Here is a 21,670-nt window from a genome sequence, read left to right as displayed (position 1 = left end):
CATATTGGTGGGGTAACAAAGTGACATTTACTTGGCAAATTTCCTAGTTCAGTTCGCAAATATTTACATAATTAAACTTACGATACATGACATTCACACCAGTAGTTGGCAAAAACCTAGTAAGACCAAATGCCGTTGACTGCATGATTCTAGGTGGTGTAGTTTTTTTATTACAATTTAATGGCATGTTTTCTGGGACACCCTGTATAGGGAGTGACTTTTTCGGGTTAAACTTGATTCTGCATGGTTATTCTACCCTGAACTGACCTCCAACCAATTGGGGTTAAACCCAATTTCTCCCCGAATACCATTCACTATGATTCCTCAAATGACGTTTCCACTGAAGATGGAAACAAAGGTCGTCATGTGTAACACATGTGAGAATGGGTCACTTACGTTCCCAGAAATACACCCATGTGTGTCTGTACTGTCTATGCCTTCGTGGATTAGTGCTGGTAGGTCACCCGCAAAAAAATAAAAAGAAAAAGGTAGGAAAGGACTTAATAGACAAGAGGGAGAAACAAAAACATTCAATAACACCCGAAAGGCACAATTATTGCCCGATTCTTCCCCAAATTACAGATTTAAAAATGGTGCCCAATCCCCCCCCCCCCCCCCCCTTATCTGAGAAAAGCCACTCCCTCTCTCTCCATAGAAGAGTTCAGAAAATCCCAGTGCTCTTTGCGCACGCATTGCACATTAGGCGCTTGCTGACCGAGAGAACGGAGAATAATCCTTCACATTACGCTTTCGCTGACCTTGACACGTCGTGGCCGATGGACCGGTAGGGCAGAAATCAGAACAGTTTGGAGGTCACCCGTTTCTTTCGTATTAGTAAACTCCCACAGTTCAAAGCGACACTAAGCACTGGGATTTGCTGAACTTGTCTGTTTACGCTGTTGCTATACAACACTACGGATTGTACAAAATACAATTGCACTTTTCCATATATGCATGTTGTATGTGTGGCCCAATGTGGTGTTGATCAATAATTAGCCTTGTAATGCAAGAGTGCATTACATAGTTCACCTCAGATGACAGACTACAAGAATAGCAGGCAGCTTTTGCACCTGGCCTCATAAACGGAAAGGTTTTAGCCTGGAAAGGTCAGACCATGCCTACAGAAGCACTACAAAGATGTTCTATGAACCTGCTCTTAAGAGAGCATGGAAGGGCTCGGGAACAAATGTGTGTCAGGAGGAGTAGAAATTAGGACTAGAAGCCCTGGGATGTACATTCGCACAAAAAAGTGTGACAGCAGCACACAATCCTGGTGTGCAAGAGACCTCTCAACCTTGCGGTCAGAAATGTTCCTCTTTCCCTTGGCTGCCAGTCAGCACGTCAACAGCGAAACGTGCGCCTTTTTCTTTGTGCAGCTGCATTTCGCATCGCCCATCCCTGATCTTGACATGTTGTTTTCGCTTGCAGACGATTCTCGGCAGCCAATAACAACTGCTGACTGGCTTAATGTTATCACACGCCGGGAGTAGTACGGGCGAAATCTCCGCTGTTGTGCGCATTCTTGTAAACTAATTTTCTGAGGAAATTCGCTCCTCCCAAACAAAATATTGTGCATGGCAGCTCCTGAATGTAGTAAGTTCATATCACACTGTAAAGAGATACAAGATGTTTATGTCCCAAGAACCTTGTGTGCTCCTTTAGGCATTGATGTTACAATTTTCTGAGTCGTAAGGTCTTCCATAACATTATGTTAAGTGGATTTTCAAATTTACGGGATTAAAACAACGTATACTGTTGGGTGCAGAGTCAAGCACACAATTTTCACTGAGCAATCCTTGGCCGCTTTTCAGGAATCGGCTTAGTCGTCCGTTGTGGCTCTGGTTTCTCTGTTTTAACTTCTTGCTTGACATCAGGTTTGGGAGTTTCTTCGGGCGCTTGCTTCTCGAGCGTAGGCGGCGCTGGTATCTTGGGAGGAAATGCTTTTGTCAGTTCATTGAGCAACATGTCAACTCTTCTTCTCTGAAAGATGCTGCTAGGCTCTTCTTTAGTTTTGTCTTGGTTTTTCTGCTTCTCGGAGGAATCTTGGTCTTTAAACTCCCACCAGTAGCCTTTGAACGGGTGATAACGTGAAAACGAGAGGGCTTCGTCAAAAGCTGACTGAAGATAGTGAACTGTCGTTAACATTCTCGAATTGAAGACCGAATTGAGGTCGGGTGCCTGATAAACAACGCCGGCAAGAATGTAGTAGTCGGCCAGCGGTGTTACCTGAGTAGGTGAGTGCCTGTGCTGCTTACGAATGACATATAAAATGGGCTCCTGGGCGTGCAGAAGAATATACTCTAAACCCGTCATATTGTTCAGCTGATCAGGGCTTAGCCTTTGCATTTTCACTATTTCATTGTTGCAAGTGCGGTCGTAGAAAGGATTGCTTCTCTCAGAGAAATAGTCCATCACATTGCAAGGGTCGAGAGCTTGAATCCAAGCGGTATCATGCCAGGAAATTCCTAGTGGGTTCTCTTTCACTTCAGGCGTCATTTTAAACGCTATCACCACGCTTCGGCTGAGCAACCGACGAGTAATCAGCAATTGCGATCAGCAGTTTCAGAGTCTTTCAATGGTCGAATAAATGATCAAAACAGTAGATCACCACGATAGATCACAACCTGTTATTTAGCGAGTAACGTGCAACGTCTCCGGTTCTGACTTTGGTTTGGATTGGATTGCTTTTGCTTTTGCTACGCACGTTGTTGCTTGCTGCGAGCGCGCATTAGCGCAGGAAATACGGAAATACTTACCTTACTCCATTTACTCATTTACTCGGTTTGGCTGACTTAGCTTTAGCCCTTTAGCCTTCAAGTCAGGGGTACGTACTAATCACTGATATACTCAGAGAAATGCGGTTATTCGTCTTCAGATTCTCACTTTGTGAGTTTTAGTTTAGTTTACGCTAGTTTCGTTTGCTGCTGTTGTTGCTCCTGTCGCAATTTCATCGTACTTACTAGTTAACTGTGTCAGCAACATTGTGTGCATTAATTTGGCGTGAGGTTTCGTTATAGTCGGTATTGTTTCTGTACAGTATAATAATGTTTTGTTCATCTGCAGTCATTGCAAGTTCACACTGGCCATGAAAGTAGAAAAGTTAAGCAATCATCGTCCGATGCAAGCCGCTTGTCTGAAGAAGTAAGAATGTCAGACACTACTGTAAGTTTCATGGAATAGTGAATGTGGGCGGTCTACACGCGATTTGGGCCAACATTTCTTGTACACACACATATAATTAACAGTATTCAAGCACACATTATTTCAGTTTGTAACGTACCGCTGAACAAGATCCGTTATGGTCGAACGTGTTTGAAATTGCGTTCCCGCGTTCGGTGCTTGCGAAGCGTTTTAAACATCACCATAGCTATTTCCTTCACCATGTATGGTTTGTGGCCCATGCTCCAGCTTCAAGTTTCCGTATAAATGGTTATGGAATCGTATTGTGAGTACGGAAGTTGTGGGAAAATACAAATTTAACAACATTCGGTTACATGCGACCTAGCGTCTGTCACGGTCTGTCACCGTGTTCCTTCTCTGTAAAATGTAGTACAAAAATTACTTGCATTCATTTCCCTTATTTTATCGAGCTTTTATATCGAGCTTTATGTCGTATACAAGCTGTAACAAATTCTGGAGCCAGCATATCTGCTTGAATCGAGAGATGCGTTGCTCAAATCCCGTTGCTGTCTGACTTCGATGACTGCCATATTTCAAATATATGCGCATTTGTGTATCTGTATAGTGTGTTGTGGCGGGATGTATTGCGGCAATGAAGACGCGTGCGACTCCGTCTACGATGAAACTCCGTCTAGTCCCGCTCTAGAAGTGCTTTATTCGTTTACACTCTTGTGTAATCAGATACATAAGATACATGCAGCGCCATCTCATAGATTGCTTACAACACATCTCCCCCTTCTTCTTTTTTTGACACACCTCTTAACTCGTGACATTAGTGTTTCATCAAAGGTCCAGACGATGTACTCGTTTCACAACTCTTCCACTCCGTGTCTTTGTGTGTTCCACTTGAGGAGTCAGTTGGTTACTTGGATGTTTGTTGTGGTCTGGCTCCAAATCTCCTCCTGTGGTGGTTGTCTCGAAGGTGTTCCTGGCACGTCGGCAGGCAGAATGTCAGGGAAGTCCGTACACTCAAGAGCCTGAGCAGCTGTAGTGATAGCTTTCTCCATCGGTATAAGATGGTACCGATTGCGCCTCACAACACCTTTGTTGGTTTCAACCCAGTATGAACGTGGGCTGCTATCTTTCTCCTTTACAACCCCACTTATTCTTTGGTCTGTGAGCCACACCTTTGTTCCTACACTGAGTTCTGTTAGAGCTCGTGCTCTGTGTCGTCTGTCATAATTTTTGCTTTTGGAGGTTGCACTTTTTTTCTTCCTGGTCGAGGAGTATGCTATCTCCGGGTACCTTGAAAAGTAGTCAGTTACCAGTAAGTACCGCTAACCCTCAAGGTAGAAAAAGTCCATAGCAACCTTCTGCCACGGCCTCTGTGGGAAAGCAGAGGGCATTAGTGGCTTGTGTCGGTCGGCAGCTTCTTGGATGCACTGATTACACGACTTCACAAGCTCTTCAATTTGCTTTGACAGTCCCGGCCACCAGACAGATTCTTTTGCCGTTGCTCTGCATTTAACTATTCCCTGATGACCTTGGTGGATCTTCTGCATTATTTCTTGTCTCATGGCACTAGGAATGATTATCCTTGAGCCTTTTAGAAGGAGACCATCCTCTACTGTAATGTCAGCACGACTTGTCCTGTAATCTCGGCACCGTTCGTTGAGACTGCCTTTTGTTGGCCATCCTTGCTCGCAATATCTGGTCAGTAACTGACAAGTAGGGTCATTTTGTTGCTCTTCTTTGATTTTTGCCAATCGTCCTTCTGACGTTGGTAGTCCTGCAACAATTACTCGCACAAATGCTGCAACTTCTTGCTCAAAATCGTCACTGCCTTGCTGCGCCAGTGGTTGTCTTGAAAGCGCATCTGCCGCTACGAGCAGTTTGCCAGGGGTATACTGAATGTTGTAGGTATACCTTATCATTCTCATCTTGAAGTGCTGCAACCGTGGTGTAAGGTCGTCCAGGCATTTTGACATAAAAATTGGAATAAGAGGCTTGTGGTCAGTCTCGATTCCAATCTTGATACCCGTGATGAGGTCCTTGAAACGGTCACATGCCCAAACGATTGCTAGTTCCTCCTTTTCTATTTGGGAGTACCGTTTCGCAGCCTCTGTAAGAGTTCGTGAGGCATATGCAATTGGTCTGTAGACTCCCTCCTCTTGCTCCTGGCGTAGAACGTCTCCGAGCCCGAAAGATGAGGCATCAGAGGAGAGCATGGTGGGTTTCCTGGGGTCAAACAAAGCTAACACTGGACTGGACATCAAAATTGTCTTCAGTTGTTCAAACGCTCTGCTTTGCTCATGTCCCCATAACCATTCACTTTTTGAACTTAACAGCATGTTCAAAGGATGAGCTACGTCTGCGAGATGAGGCACAAATTTGCCCAAGTAGTTCACCATGCCAAGGAACATCCTCAGTTCATGTACAGATGTAGGGCACTTGAACTCTTTAATAGCGAGTACCTTGCTTTCATCGGGTCTTATCCCTTGCTCATCTAACACGTGACCCAGAAACTTGACCGTGCGTACTCCAAACTTGCACTTTTCGTTGTTGAGTGTGAGGCCGTGCTTCTGGAGTCTCTCTAACACTTCCCGTAAATGCCCATTGTGTTCGTCGTGAGTAGAGCCAAAGACCAGAATGTCATCCATGTTACACACGACACCATCTAGGTCGCCCAGTAGCTGACACATTTTTCACTGTAAAAATTCTGGCACAGACGTAATTCCAAAAGGAAGACGCTTAAACTTGTACCTTCCAAATGGTGTGATGAATGTTGTCAATGTTTGAGACTCTTCTGCCAGCTCAAACTGCCAAAAACCCGAGTTGGCATCCAATTTGCTGAACACTTTCACTCCTGATATCTGTGCGAAGACATGTTCCTTGATCGGGAGTGGGTGGACTTCTCTCTTGACGTATTTGTTCAGCTCGGTTAAGTCCACACATATGCGTATGTCTCCATTTGTTTTTGGAACTACGACCATTCCCAAACACCAGTCTGTAGGTTCCTCCACTCGTTCGATGACCCCATCATTGGACATAGCTTGGAGCTCTGCCTTCACCTTAGGGAGTAGTGCCACTGGCACTCTTCTAGCTGTAGTCAATGCTAACGGGACGACGTCTGGGTGCAAGGTGACCGTATACGTCTTCTTGACATGTCCCAATCCTCTGAACAACGCTGGGAATTACATTTTTGGATCAGTGTCCCTAGTTTCTCGGGTTCCTGGTGTGTTGGTAGTCGCTGTGAACAGCCGTTTGACCAGGCCCAAATCCTCACTGAGCTCCCTGGAGAGCAGTGACCGTTCCAGACCTTTCACAACATACAGCTCTGCATTCACTTTACTCCCTTGGAATGTCAGTTCTTCATGCAAGTACCCCGAGTACCCCTAGTTCTTGTTGGTTTGGGCCTTTGAGCACACATCGAGACTTGTTCAGCTCTGGCTGTTGCAGAACATCACGATACACAGTGTTGGGGATGACTGAGACGTCTGCTCTTGTGTCCACAATGAAGTTTACGTGTTTTCCCACTTGCACTGCTATGGTCCATCCGTGTCCCCTTCCGAAGGCTATTGAGCCCAAGAAGAATTCTTTGTCTTCTCGACTGTCTGTGGTCACTTCACACACTCGCGATGACCTACACACTCTGGCATAGTGTCTCTTTTTCTTGCATTTGTTGCTCAACGCATTCTGGGCTGGACACTTTTCCTTTGTCTCATGATTTTTCCTGCACCTCAAGCATGAGCCTGGCAACTTGGCACTTGACGATGCTTTGTCTTTTGCTTGCTGGCTCCCGGCATAGGCAGGTTTCTCACCCTTCTTTGAAGTTGACGTTTTGATAGACATAACACGGTCCACTTTAGCCTCTTCAGCACGTAGCGTTAGCTGCTGCTGCTTTACTGATTCGCTCTGGCGGGCCAGTAAAGTGGCTTTTTCAAGAGTCAGTTTGGAGTCTAATTGCATTTTCTCCGAAAGGCTGCGGTCCTTGACTCCAACTACGATGCGATCCCGAATCATTTCATCATGTAGAACCCCGAAGTTGCAATATTTTGCCAGCGCATGAAGCTCTAATGAACTGTTCGACCGTTTCTTTTTCCCGCTGGTTGCGCGAATGGAATTTGGCTCTGTCGTAGATCACGTTACGGCGAACAACGAAGTGCTTCTCAAAGGATCGAATGACAACGTCGTACTTCTTTACCTCCTCTGCGGTCAACTTCAAGGACAACAATATATGTTCTGCCTTGTCTCCCATTAGGTAAATGAGGCAATCTATCGGGTGTTCGTCCGACTTTGAGCAACAGTCCACTCGCTGTGCGGTACCTTTCGAATCGCCAATGCCACTGTGGCCATTGTTCGGGATTTGTGAAGTCGAACTCACTTGGCGGCAGGCAGATTGGCGGTAGATTAATCGATGTCTGTGTAGTGGTCACATCCAGCTTCCAGTTAGTGAACACGGTTAGTAGATCTCGAGCACTTTACACTGGCAAGTGATTGCCGCTATCCCACTTCTGACGCCATGTGTTGTGGCAGGCTCGCCTATAGTTTTGGATTGCGGCAATGAAGATGCGTGCAACTCCGCCTCGTCCCGCTCTAGAAGTGCTTTATTCGTTCACACTCTTGTGTAATCAGATACGTAAGATACATGCAGCGCAATCTCATAGAGTGCTTACAACACATATAGCAAGAATTCGCATACCTGACAAGACCACAAAAGGAGATCGTGGGTAGCGATTTGACAGGCGTGGGGATATAGGTGCACGGCTACATAATGCATCGCTCCCGCACGAGTGAAGGAAGAGAACCGAGCGGTAACCATTTCTTGAGAGGAGTTGCAACATGCCTCTGCAAACAGCTGAGTTTTGTGGGGCTACTCTCTTTATTTCCTCTGTATGTCAGGGCAATCCTTGTACTGTCAGCAATAACTGCAAATTTCAGGATGTTGATTTCATAGCAAGAATTGCTTTTCTTGTTTTTCTCTCGAAAATCATACACCTTGCTAATGTTCTACCCCCTTCAGCAACCTGTCGTCTCTGATGGTGAATCTGAGTGGAATGGTCATGGGCCAATCCAGCATCCGAAATAAGAAAACACCAGTTTTTGTTTACATAGTCTACTTTTCTTTGTAATCAAATGTTACCACTTTCAGGACAATGTGGATGATATTGTAGAAGAACGTGACAAAACGCTTGAGTCCGCTTTGAGCCAAATAAAGATGCAGAAGGGCAGCAGCGACGAAGAAGCACGGAAAAGCCCTAGCTGTCTGGACTGGTCCACATCTGAATTCTTACCAAGCAGTGCTGGGTCATCATCTACTGCCATTGGAGAAAGAACAGTGAGCGCAAAACGTTGAGGATTGTCCTTATCTCTGCAAGCATAAAATTGGCACCTTACCATATATGAAGCTCAAAAATGCTAAACTAACTTTTAACCTTGTGTGTGTACCAGCCTCAGAACACAATTGTATCATGTTTTAATCTTGCGACTGCCTTCGTGGATGATAGTATAGTATGTTAGGTGGAGGTGCTACATTTCTTGCTTGGATGCAGTGCGTAAGATAATTTGGGCCTTTGTGTCAGAAATCTTGGACAGATCATGGGGACTTTACATGGGTGAGGGAGTTTTCCTCCCTTGTTTCCTTCTCCCAAATGCACTACCAAACGTACGATTTTGGGGGGGTTGGACCCCTCAAACACGCCTGGCTATGCCTCTGAGTCGTAGTGACCCAAGAAGTTAATCTCATCCTTGGATAGGCTAACAGAAGGATGGATAACACAATTTCAGTCTGTCTGCTGGATGTTGAAGTCCTCCATAATCTCCCTGGCGTGTGGCTCGTTGTTCCTCCCTAGTACAGTAGTGTCGTTGAACTGCACATCGCACCTGCACTTCAGATGATGCTGGACAGAACTGTTAAGTGGCCTAAGGTGTTCACGAAGATGAATGTTCAGACAGCGACCTGATTGTCCAGTATGAGCCGCATCCCAGGTTGTTGAATTTGGTGTACCACATTCTTCTTGGCACATTCAGCACATTGTTGCCAGTGTTTGATGTCACACGAGGGAGGTGGTTCACGTCAGTTTATTTGTTTGGTTTTTAGTGTTGCTAAGCACGACATCAATTACCAAATGGAGCAACACTTTCTTCAGCCTGTGGCTGAAGCCATGTACAGTGATGCCATTCCTGCGCCATTTTGTGCCAAGCGGTGTTTCTTGCACCAATCTGAGAAAAATCGAGAATTTTGCGCCAAAGTGCTCCTAACGGAGCATCGACTTTCTTCTACTGTCTCTGCGCTTCGCCCAGTGTTGCCACACGCAAAAAAAAATTATCTGTAGATCCGAGTCCGAAAAATCTGTAGATCGAGCTAAAAATCTGTAGCCACTCAAAACTCAGTTTCTTGAACGCTTTGCCGTCAAATCTGGAACGTCTGCCTGCGTCTCTAAATTAGTGGAAAAGCAAGGGCTTATTTCGTTTCACTGCTGAAGACCACAGCCGGAATTTCTTGCTGCGGCGCACTGCCGTTGGAACTTTCGGTTTCGGTTTGCGATGTCGCGTCTCTTGTGATTGCAGCGGACTTAAGTGTCTGCTACAATCACAAAAAAAGTGTCACTGCACGTATATTTTAATACTTTGACATCTGTATTCACATCAGCTGTGGCGCTCCAATGCAAGAATAACCTATCGCGTGTAGTAGGAACATTTATCTCGCTCGTTCCACCATCACAGTGATGAGCGAGGATCACAGTGGACCACAAAAACAATGAAGCTCGATATATTATTTCCACAGACACGTGAATTATAAACGTTTGGTTTCACTTCAAAGCCAGCCAAGTCAAGTCTGTGAGGCAAACTGGTAACGCGCACATACTCAAGAGGTGGTGGTGCTGGTGAAAGAGCTCGCCAAATATTCAAGAAAACTGATTTAGCGTTGAGGCTCGCCAATGGTTCGTTCGCTGAAGACGTCCTTCTCCTCCGGCGAGCCCCGCCAGTTTCGTGATCGACGAATCAAATCCTTGTCAATGGCGAAGGCAAAGCAGCTTGACCCAACAGCATGCGTTTTGTGTGCAGGAGGCCAGTTGTGGTGGTCGTTGAGAGGCTGTTCCTTTGATTCGCTTTCATCGAATTAACTGCAGAAAATATTCTAAAAAATAGTCGGTCAAACACTCATTCCCGCGTTCTGTTGACGTTTTTCATCGTTGTCGTTTTGTGCACCGATGCGAAACACGTACTGCGTCGAGTGATCCATTCATCGGACCAAAAATCATGAGATTTCCATAAATCTCTGTAGATCTGTAGATTTTTCAAAAAGTAGGTAGATCTCATGATAAATCTGTAGGTGTGGCAACACTGGCTTCGCCTACTCCCGGTCCCGTGTGGCCCGCTCGTGGCTGCCAGTGGATCACCAAAGAGAGGGTGAGATTTCCTCCTTTCTTCACCACGTGCGTTGCTGACACCAAACGGAAAGGCAGCGCCGCTGGACCTCTTCCGTTGCAAGGAGAAAAAGCATGGCACGATACGGCGAAAACAAAACATCCCCTGCGCCAGAAAGGTTCTACCGGGGGGATAGAGCCAGTGGACTGTTATTTCAAGCACGGACAGGCTCCCTCCCAACAAGAAAGAGGATCAGCGAACTGTTCAGCTTGGACAATCCAGTACGCACACTCTGCGACACAGGTGAAGAGGAGGACCTGGAACATATCCTGCGATCCTGTCCAGCTCTCGAAAAGACAAGGAACCCAAACCACTACCCGACTGAGGTCCTTTTAGGCTTCCAAACAGGGGCGAATGAGGAGGACGAACCACAAATCGCGACCACTAAACGGCATCTTCTCGCGTGGGAAAAGGCAACACGTCTGCGAAAGGCCAATACAGACCGAATATGGCAGGGCAACACAGACCTTCCAACTTCTCAAGACAGTGAAGACGCTGAAAGCGAAAAACAGGATGCGGACGACGCACAACCAACTTCGAGCCACCAGAGGGCCAACAACGTAGACGACGATGATCCAAAACCGGAGCCACCACCAGCCAGCAGGCCAACCGGCGCAGGCGCTGAAAAAGTGAAACGCCTGCAACTCTCCGACTTGAAAGAGCTGCAAGAACTTTCAACTTTCCGACTAGTGCAGGGCGCTACCGCCAAGCCGCCAAGATATTGCCTGTGGCACCCTTGTGGTGCCTGCCCTGATACAAAAGGGATTAGGCGAACCTGAACCCTGAACCTGTTGCTTGCATGTCGCTGCACGCGCGCGCGTTCCTGTTGTTATTGCCGAGTCAGGCGTTTTGGCAACTTGAAACAAGTGTCAATGGATAGGTCCACGGCTTGAAATTCTTCGAGCTGGAGCAGTGTACGTGTGGACGCGATGAAAAAAGGTATTTCCCTTGTTTATAATGCGCATCCGAACGTAGTGTTGTGTGTCAATCAGGCTGAAGTACAGGGTGTCCCAAGATAAGGTACCTTATTTTCCATTCATTGCCACTGCACAATGGGTAGTTTATCCTGGGACACCCTGTACATACTTAGCGAGAAAAATGCGATTACTCTGTGATAATTATGAGCATCTTCGAAGGCTCCCGTATAGTTTCGGATTACCAGCTGGTAGGGACGTTACCCGCGTACTGCTCGTTCGTTTTACCTTTTACTAGTTTTCGGAAGCCCTGCTTCCGTTGGCTCTGCACGAGTGGGTCGAGCTGAGTGTCGATTAGATTTGAACTCGACCCAATTGCCGTGCTCGACCCTTACAAAGTGAACTCGGTGTATGTCGATCGCGGGAGTGACGCGTTTAGTTGAATCGTACCAGTGGTGCTGTTGCTGATTAGTTTTCCCGATCTCGGCCGCAAACGCGGTAGCTCAAACTACATCATTATGAAAATCGATACCGATAGAGCATCTTCGAGGGCGGCCGACAGTTTACTGTCCATCTGCCACTGAAATAGCCCACATAGCCACGTCGTGACCGCGTAAATTATGTACCCGTGTATGCCACATGAGGCGGTAACACAACCCAAGTTAGCGCTCACAAATGTATTTCTATAGCATTTTTGAATGATTGACGTTGGACCCTTTGTAGACTCGTGTATGTACCATGAACTTAACAAAGACTCGGTGTGCTGTTTCTTTTCAGCCCGACGGACTTCTTTCAACCCGTCAGTGCTTGATGAAACGGACAGCAATGGTGATGTCATCAAAGTTTGGTGCGTGGCTAGTGGTGACCTCAAAAGTACGGAGGCGAAATGCATTTTCTGCAATGTGGTCATATGCTGTGCGCAGCATGGGGCACCTGCCATCAAGAGGCATGCCTCGACAAAAATGCACCTGAAGACCACAGAAAGGCATCGTAATGTGGAAGGAAGCTGATGAGGCCGAAGGAACTTCAACCAACGCTCAGTTTCAGTGGAGGAGCTAACATTTTGCGACTAGACGACAGTGTTACCAGAGCGGAAGCACTGTTCGCTCTTTCACTAGCAGTGAAGCCAGTGCCTTCCACGTATGTGGACACTGCATCAAGTACGTTTGCTGCAATGTTTCTCGACTCAAAAATTGCATAGAAGTTCTCCTGTGAAAGAACAAAAGTCTCCTACGTAATTTCAGATGGCTTGGGACCTTATTTCGAAAAGAAAGTGACAGAGGAGGCAAGTTGGCCAGACGTGTATTATTCTATCCAGATTGATGAAACACCGAAACCTGAGCAACATGTTCAGCAGTTGAACGTTCTCTTGCGGTACTTTTCAAAGTCACAACAGAGGGTTGTCGTGGAGCACTTGGAGTCTTTTAACCTAGGTCGTGCAACGTCTGCTATCATAGTTAACTGCATCGAAACAAGTCTTGTCGAACTCCCAAAGAACAAGCTGCTTTGCTTCTTCAGTGATGGACCCAATACAATGAAAAGTGTGAAAAAAAATTGAAGGAGTCTGTCAACTCGAACCTTTTGGACATTTGGGAATGCAACCTCCACAAAGTGCACAACGCCTTCGGTTCAGGCCTGACTGCCTTTGGCAGTGATGTTGAGCAACTAGTCATTGACATTTATTACTTTTTCAAGTACGCTGTTCGATCATCCCATCTGCAGGAGCAGCAGAAGATTCTTGGTATCCCAGAGCATGTCTTTCTTCGGCACGTTAGTAACAGGTGGCATACCTTTCAAGACAGCCTCGAGCGAGTGCTAGAGCAGTACACTGCCCTGAAAGCTTACTTTCATACCGACGTGGATGCCCGACCAACAAGCTCTGCTCTTCAAAAGCGGTTGGCAACTGCACTTGCAGACAAGAAGATGCTAGCCAAGATGCTCTTCCTTAGGAACACAGCTGAACTGTTTGCTGGGTTCCAGGCACTCTTCCAGAAACAAGAACCACTCATCCACATTGTGCACTCAGAATCGCTTTGCCTAACCAAGAAGCTGCTGAGCTGCTTCATGAGGCATGAGGTGTACGCTACAATGACTGGTGCAGAACTTAAACAGCTTGATGTTGGAGCAGAGGAGGGCCTGAAGCAAGTTCCCGAAGTGGGGATGGACACAGAAGAGGAAATGCGCAACTGGTCCCCTCAAGAGAAAAAAGCTTTTAGGGTTGCTGTTAAAGCATTCTATGTTACAACTACGAAGCACCTGCTAAAACAGTTGCCACTTGATAACAAGTTGCTACAACACCTGCAGTTCCTGGATCCACATCCCTCTGTCACAATTGAAGAGACTGTTCACTCACTTAAGTATGTTGCTGCAAGGGTGCCGAGATAGTGAGTGGCGATCAGGTGGCATCCTTGATAGATGAATGGTATTCATTGCAGTGCCAGCCTCCGGTTGAGGACAGTTCTTCTAAACCTATCGACATGTATCGGGCAGGCATTCTTGGATGTGCTGGTCAGACCCAGAAGTGCCCACTGCTGTCTGTGTTGATCCGGGCCTTACTCTCTCTGCCACATGGGAATGCCGATCGTGAACAAGGCTTTAGTGAAAACAAGCGTGTAATGGACAACCGAACAAACTTGTGCATTGCAAAGATCAATGGGATCCGGCAAGTGAAGACCTTTGCAAGACGGTGTGGGAGTGACCCTTCCAGTGTACCGCTTACGAGAGACCTAATCAACTCAGTGAAACACTCACACAGGGTGTACTCTGAGCGTCTGCACAGGGAGGCTCAAGAGAGGGACAAAGAGAAGAGGAAAAGCACGGCTGCAGCGAATCCTGCTGTGGAAAAGAAGATGAAGCTCAGTGAAGAAAAAGAATGCCTTGAGTGGAGTTTACAGTCTTCCAAGGCTATGCTTCAACGTGCTCGTGAGCTCATCAAAACGGGGCTTGCCACTAAAAACATGGAGGAAATCGAGAGTGGCCATGTTCTGCTTTCGGAAGCTAACACAAGCCTGGTTGAAAATATGAGTAGGCTAACAGAGCTGAACGAAAGCCTTCAAAAACTTTGAGGCAAAGTCTGTGTATTTGAAACAATAAATTATTTCAATGTTGCCATGTTTTTATTGTTCTTCAAGTATTTATGCTACAGTGTTTTCGTAGTGATCCTGCGCAGTGTTTACTCCGTTCTTCTTTGCTTTGATTGTTTTCCCTGTGGAGGCCAGCATTAGTGAGCATACCTTTAGGCTTGATAGAATATAATGTGATTTGTGCACTCTGTTTAAATTTTGTGCACTAAAATTTGGTACCTAAAATGTTAAAGTTGTATGTGCTTTAGAGCACCCCTCGAAAATGCTCCAAGATAGTCAAACTCCTTTATAGCGAACACCTTTTTAACGAAAATACCACTACAGCAAATTTTTTTGCGGTCCCGCTGGAGCCCTATAGGTCCAATAATGGACATCCTTTTTAGTTGTTGTCCCCTGAGTTTCGTTGTAAAGGAGTTTGACTGTATATTTACATGCTCCAAACTGCTCCGAAGTAGTGTATTTGCACGCTCCAAAGTGCTCGAAAATCAAAATTTTCTTGCTCCAAAGTGCTCCGAAATCAGAATTTTCTTGCTCCAAAGTGCTCCGAAATCAGAAATTTTCTTGCTCCAAAAATTGCTCAAAATTATTATTGGAGGGTGGCATCACTGCATGTACATAAGGCACAACCACTGGCCTACTCTTTGCACTGTCATGTGAAGCTCTGTGGCGGAGGCGCTTTAGAACTCAACGGCCTTTTTTTAATTTTACACAACACACACGACAATTTTAAATCTGTTCTAAACACTATGAGATAGTGACTGCAGGGCGAGAGATAGTGTAAGCATCAGTCCACATCCCTGTATCCACATTTTATCTCGTTGAGTGTGGATGGATTATTTTGTGTCATACTTTCAGGAACAGTTTGCTAATGTACCAGTCCCGAGAGTGTGTTTTAATTAAAGTTTGCTACTACATATAACTTGCATTTTGCCTTGTGAAGGCTGGTCGCATGTAACATTTCCAAGATTCTGTAAAGAGCCATGTCTTGCTGCTGCCAATGGTATAGGGTCATGAGTTGCCTTTAGACTGTTCTGTATTACCTCCTCGCCTTGTCTCTTTTGCACGAGCATAACTAAGTGTTTCGCTATTTACAAGCTTGTCACTTGCAATTTGCAGACTCCCGATGACAAGTTGGAAGCATTGAGGAAGAAGGAACGTTTACGCAACATGCAAGAACACCAAGAAATTCAGTGCCTTCAATCTCAACAGGAACGAAAGCAAGGTTTTGATGAGCGCGCTAAGTCTAAAGCACGCTCTGTTTCACGACGACGGAAGTCCCCTGAAGTAAGTCACGTGCAAGAAGAGTCTTGGAGGACCCAATATTTTTATGGCTATTACGAAATAGGAGCAATCTCTGCTTGCACTAATATTGCCTATGGTGTTAATTCAGAGTGCAATTAACTACAAAAATGGCATCTGTAATATTTTGTTGGTCACATCTCCACATTAAAGAGGCTGCGCCACTTCGCCACAAGCTATACTGGGTGAATGCGAAAGACAGTTATCATGTGTACAGTTATTTACGTTGATGTGAAACTGCACTCAAAATTTTACAGCAAAGTGGATAATAGACCGCGGATACCAAAATACATCCAACAGTGACATCCCAGTATGGGGGTCCCCACAAGAGGTCACATGCTTACGAGAATCAATGGGAATGGCCGGAGGCTCTCTCTCCTCTGATGTTGGGGCTCTGCGTGGAAGTGTGTTGTGTTTGTATCTCGCCGACTATGACGCCCACCAAAATATTCTTTTCCCTCAATAGGGACTGTGCGACAAACTGGTGGCGCCGCGATGCGGCCTCCGGAAAAAGTACCTTGCGTGATAGCCGCCGGGTAGCCTGCTTTGTTTACATGTGAAGTGCGAGTATCTTTTTTTGCCACAGCATCGCTAACTATGCCAGCACCTAAAAGAACTCTTGATTAGGGACCAGATGCTTCATTTCTCGTGATTTCTACGCTTCCAATACCACCGAGGTCACTAGACTCGCAGCGAATAGCGTTTGTGACGCGCGTTCGGCCATTGCATGAGGTGTGCACAACATGAGCGAATATATTCTGTTTCTTTTGTTCTAGTTTCAGTGAAACTGAATGAGGACCTGCAAAATGATCAATGATTTACATTTGCCACTTTCATGATGGTGAAACGCCGCTGGATACTTTATCACCGTCAAATGCACCGACCAAACGGCAACCTATTTCGAGATAATGATTGAGGTGTTTCATCGCCAGTGCCCAGAGCCAATATTGCTCTCAGTATGACGAGTCTCACAGTGAGAACAGAAGTTCTACGTTGTCCAAAAGGTTTAGTATTTACTCACCGCCCATTTCACAGCTGTCGTCCCGCAAGCTTACGGCGGTAGCCGAGGTAAAAACTCATATACTTTCTTCTTTGAGGATCTCTTTAGAGTTATTGTATCTGAAGATACTGGAAAAACTGCAGTACAAGTTCAGGCAATAAGTTGTGACCCCACGTGTTTATTTGTGTAGATAAAACGGACGCACGTTGTAAATTTCAGTGATGAAGCTATGTGTGTGCAAAGACGACGAAAGGAATACAAGACTCAGTCAAAAACATGATATTACAAATGGCTGGAGTCAGAGGAATACACGTATATAACCTTCGCTAGCAAGCCATTTTGTGAGGAGTCAAATAACCATCCTCCCGACGTATCACTTACAGGTGTTTTGACCGGGCAGAAGCGAGTGGCTGTTCTCCTTCCGTACTGTTAGATGCATTATAAATATGGTGGTTGCTTCTGTGCAGTTTGTCTCCATTCTCTTCGTTCGCGCCCCAGAACGGTTCCACATTATTTGCACTTCGAAAATTAGCCCTTTTAATTACGGAGGTCGTCATGCAAGCTACGGTTCCACTTGAGAATGCATAGAACGGGCGGCGTGGTATCACGTCGGATACGTCCAAGACCGCCACTGGCGGCGCTGTCGCGACGGAGAAGCGCGCCCCCTGTAGGTGTCGCATGGTCCCTATGCTGTAGTGTGGTGGGCAATGCATGCATTATGCAATCAACCACATCTACCAGAGTGTTGCAGCCCCTTTTATGTAACACAGATTATCAGCGTGCAGTTGGCCCTTAAAGCGGGACTCTGCAACAGAATCACCACAAAGGTTGTGGTATATCTGTAATCTTTGGGATGTCAGGAACATAAACGGAATATCTCGGTCCAAAACTGTGCAGATTTTACTCAAACAAACTATTACAAAGCGAGCGCTTTGCCTCTGTGAAGTGAGAGGGTGTTAAAGCAATACACTGCTGGCATCATCCAGCATCCGTCGGGAGAAAGAATGCAGGCTTGGAAGCAGACGACAATGCTGGGTGACATCACGGAATCCTCCTCCGGATGAACTGCCATAGTATGGAGCGCTTTTTTCTGCTCATCACATTTCGGTTTGCGATTGTCATCATTTACGAATTACTTACTCGTGCAAAACGAACGAGAATGTTGTATTTGTTATCGAGGGGGTTGTTCATGTTTGGTATGACGCTCACCTAATTTTTTTCGAATCCTTGCGAAGTCTCCCTTTAAAGGCGCGTGAAAAGGATACTTTGGATGGTTGTAAACTGCTCTTATTTTGTCGGGCAGTGTATAAATGGGACCTGCCTTTTTCGTGTAATACTAAAAAATGCCTGATATTTACCCCTCCCGCCCCCTATCCAAATTAGTCATTTTCGGGTTTAGCCAGATTTCTCCCTGAAAGTCATATATGCTGGCTGTTCTCAGCATCGCTGTTGATGCTACCGACTGACAATAGTAATTGGTTGTTGACATTATCGCACTGTGACCGATCTCGCTTCCTGCTTGTTTCACTTAGATAATGCTCGACTTATGCCACACATGTGATGCATCTCGCACTTGGGTGTAAGCTTTGTCTGAGCAATTGCTTCTGCATAATGTGTATGTAACTGGCTAAATGGTTACGTGTGTCTTCAAGCCTGTACAGTTACTTTCGATTTGGTGCAGTGGTCACTGCAATCAGTTACTGACGAGCGCTATGCTGGCCTTTTTCATCAGAATTCGACTGACAGCTCGTGCATGCAGTGTGGGAGCAAAGCGAAAGTCACGAAGGCAAAAACAAAGTGAACTGTGTCTCACCCAAGAAACAGCCTGTCTGTTTTTGAAGATCTGCTAAGCCTCCACAAGTTACGATGATGCAGCGAGCGAGTGACGTAATCATAAGCCCACAAACTGCAATGATGTCATGTTCTGGAGAGGGCATTCGTCTCCTAGCAGCGACACCAGCGTCCGGGGAGGGTCACGTGGTGGAGAAGTCATGTGAGGCTGATCGAAAGAGGGGGAAATGGGAGAGATGTCTTCTCCCTCCTTTGTGTTTTCTCCAAGTTGATGTCACAGTTCTCAAAAATAAAAATTAAATTTCTCTAGGTTTCGTGTCACGTAGAGCCAAAATATTTTGCAAGAATGTAAAGTGAGGCAGGAAAATTTCAGTAACATATATTTGTGGGATTCTGAAGACACGAGATTTAGTCCGTAGTGGCACTTTAACAAGCAAGTCTTGGCTAGACTCAGTTGGGGCTCTGTTGGGGACACTTTCCAGTGCGTGAGTGAGTGCTCATAAAATGTGTGCTTTGTCATGTCATTGGCCGTAAGCATAATTATATCACACTGACAAATTTTCTGTTGAGGCAGGAGTAATTTGCTAGAATAAGCAGTCCTCCTATCCTGTCATCCAGCTGAGCACCTGATATAGAGCCGTTATTAAGCTGTACACATGGCCTTGGCCTTACTCCAGTAGCGTTTAGCCTTTGTATTTCAACCACTACATTTTTTGTGGGGGGGAAGTCTGGACATGGCTCCTGGCAGTTTGAACCGCGGCCATGATTCCGCGAATGGTTTCAGCAGCTGCAGACCTTGGGATGGTATCACTGATGACATTGGGCCAAGTTATTTAACCTCTACTTGAGCGCTTCACTAATAAGCAAGGAAGAAGCTCGTCGTGTGGCACTACTCCATCATCTATGCATAGCACGCACTGAGGATGTATGTAAAGTGGCGAACAATTTTCTTGTATATTCGAAGAGTGGACCTTCATATTACAAGTATCAACAACAATAACTTTATTTTTTGATTGATTGGACAAGATATTTATAGATATATTGATAGGTACAAGAGAGATATATTGATATTGTGATTGATTGGATGGGGTAGCAATACTATATCGATGTTTAAATCGATTTTATCGATAGTTTTTTTTTTTTTTTAAGATATTGGTGATTATTGATTTTCAAAGTTCCAGAGGTTTTGCACCACTTCCTCAAGGCCACTCCCCCACTACTGTGATGTCAGACATACAATTCACTGTGAAAATTTTGTCTGCTTTGGACAGGATAACATATTCTTTGTTCACTGCAGTCAATTCTATCAGTATGAAACAGAAAATGAAAACATTTTAAAAATTGTGTTACGTTCACCAATGTCATGTTAACGTGGTTCTTTTATTAGCTTTGCTTGCGTCTCCAAGTGGGGAGTAGCCGTGGTGCCTCACATAAAGCAGTGTTGAAGTTCGTTGTTTGTGAACCATCAAGAGTGGTGCGTCTTTTGTTTTCATTTGTTTCACTTGAGGTACAGCCTGTCTAAAGTACAGTGTCTGTACAAGTGCATTGCATTAGCTGAGTATACCATCAAGGAGGCCTGCTGTGACCTTCCTTCCTCAATCTGTTGACTGCCGACATGTTATGGATGTACTTTTTTTTTTTTTTCATTTCATAAGCATAAGGGTGTTCTGCATTGTAGAGACAAACAAAGCGTACTGAAGCACGTTCCTCACCGCAGTCTAAGGAAACAAAGGACAGCCTGGACTCAAAGAAATCCAACTTTCCTCCACTACCTCCGCGTCGGCCTGACAAAAGTTAGTTCATTCTGTTAACAATTTCTTTTGTTGCATTGTGTGTTCATCTAAGCTCCCAAGGTGACAATCAAGTTTTTTTTTTATCTGTCACTCACTAACTTGTTGGACTACAGGATAACAAAGCTTGTCAGAATAAGAAAATTGAGAGGGAATTCTCACACGAGGATTCACCCAATTGAAGTTGAAACTTGGTATAGAATACAAGAAGATACGAGCATTTACTTTAGTGATACTTTATTGATTTGTTTGTTAAACTAGAATTTGAAGAGCCTAACATTTGCACACTTCGAATGCAAACCAGCTCCTTGTTGCTCAGCTAGTTTACTATTGGGACTGTTTCTGTAGCAAAGTCTTTTTTTTTTTTTTTTCTATTTTGCACAGTGCTGTTGTCACCCCTCTTACTAATCAGTTGCAAAAATTCCTCTGCAAATGATCCATGCTTACTTCATTTGGTGATATTTGCATTCTTCGCTGCTCTTTATGTATTTGAAGGGTGCTACAGGGTAACTTGTTCCACAGTTGTAATTACTGGCAACTTATCTGACCCTCCACTGGTGAACACCTGGGAAGAGCGGAAGCGAAAGCAGAGTGCTCTGTGTGAGTTGACTCCGGCCAGTACAGAAGATGAGCTGAACATGGTCGTGAAGGCTTTAGAAATCAGCAAACTGGATACTGGACCAATTGAGTGAGTGAAGTGCATCATTGATTATGCATACACATGCCTATGTCTAAGGCCCCTGCTTTTCTGCTGCGGCAAATTCAAAATCCTGTGGCACCGACTTGTAAATTCCGCGATTTTCCATGGCAAGCAGTCATTGGCAGCATGAAATGGGAAACACTTTATTTTCTTGCATAATGAGGGGACAAAAATATTTTATAAAATTACAGATTGAAAGCACTGTTGTGGCTCAGCATTACGTACGTGATATCTTGATTTCTCCTCTAACAAAGACTAGGGTCTGTCACCTGCAATCATTTTATACCTGCTGAAAGATCTTTAAGCATCTACATAGTTTATAGGAACTTTGTAGGAAGGTTATAGGATGGAGCTTACAATACATGCCCTGTGGAAGTTACAGGACACCCTTTTTGTTTCTGGGCTGTAGGCATTATTTAAGAGTCTTTAAAGGCAAACTCCCAGATATCAAATCAAAATCCCTCACTGCCACCGCTAAACTGCACACGGGAGGGATGCTCCCCCCCCTCCCCCCACCTCAGGCGAAGTATGCACAATGAACT

At 45.3% G+C, this 21,670-nt stretch overlaps 2 protein-coding genes across 5 annotated transcripts in view; one reads left to right on the top strand and one right to left on the bottom strand.

Moving 5' to 3' along the window:
• Positions 1-1,614: 1,614 nt before the first annotated feature.
• Positions 1,615-2,679, bottom strand: LOC135385657 (mediator of RNA polymerase II transcription subunit 6-like). Its single transcript, XM_064615111.1, has one exon. The coding sequence runs from the start codon at positions 2,494-2,496 to the stop codon at positions 1,783-1,785; it is 714 nt and encodes a 237-aa protein (XP_064471181.1). The 5' UTR covers positions 2,497-2,679; the 3' UTR covers positions 1,615-1,782.
• A 291-nt stretch (positions 2,680-2,970) lies between these two features.
• The window catches only part of LOC135385656 (uncharacterized), a 30,976-nt gene continuing 12,276 nt past the window's right edge, over positions 2,971-21,670 (top strand). The window contains exons 1-5 of one of the 4 annotated variants that reach the window (XM_064615108.1): positions 2,971-3,162; positions 8,273-8,458; positions 15,665-15,832; positions 20,356-20,431; positions 20,951-21,116. In XM_064615108.1, the coding sequence (XP_064471178.1) occupies positions 3,148-3,162; positions 8,273-8,458; positions 15,665-15,832; positions 20,356-20,431; positions 20,951-21,116 (611 nt within the window). In that variant the 5' untranslated portion in view covers positions 2,971-3,147. Of the gene's footprint in view, positions 3,163-8,272; positions 8,459-10,664; positions 11,491-15,664; positions 15,833-20,316; positions 20,432-20,950; positions 21,117-21,670 lie in introns of those variants that run through there. The other 3 variants (XM_064615109.1, XM_064615107.1, XM_064615110.1) reach the window with 3 other exon arrangements.

The sequence above is a fragment of the Ornithodoros turicata genome, chromosome 2 (genome assembly GCF_037126465.1).
Source record: "Ornithodoros turicata isolate Travis chromosome 2, ASM3712646v1, whole genome shotgun sequence".
NCBI classification, from domain to species: domain Eukaryota; kingdom Metazoa; phylum Arthropoda; class Arachnida; order Ixodida; family Argasidae; genus Ornithodoros; species Ornithodoros turicata.
This window is presented reverse-complemented; position numbering and strand designations above follow the sequence as displayed.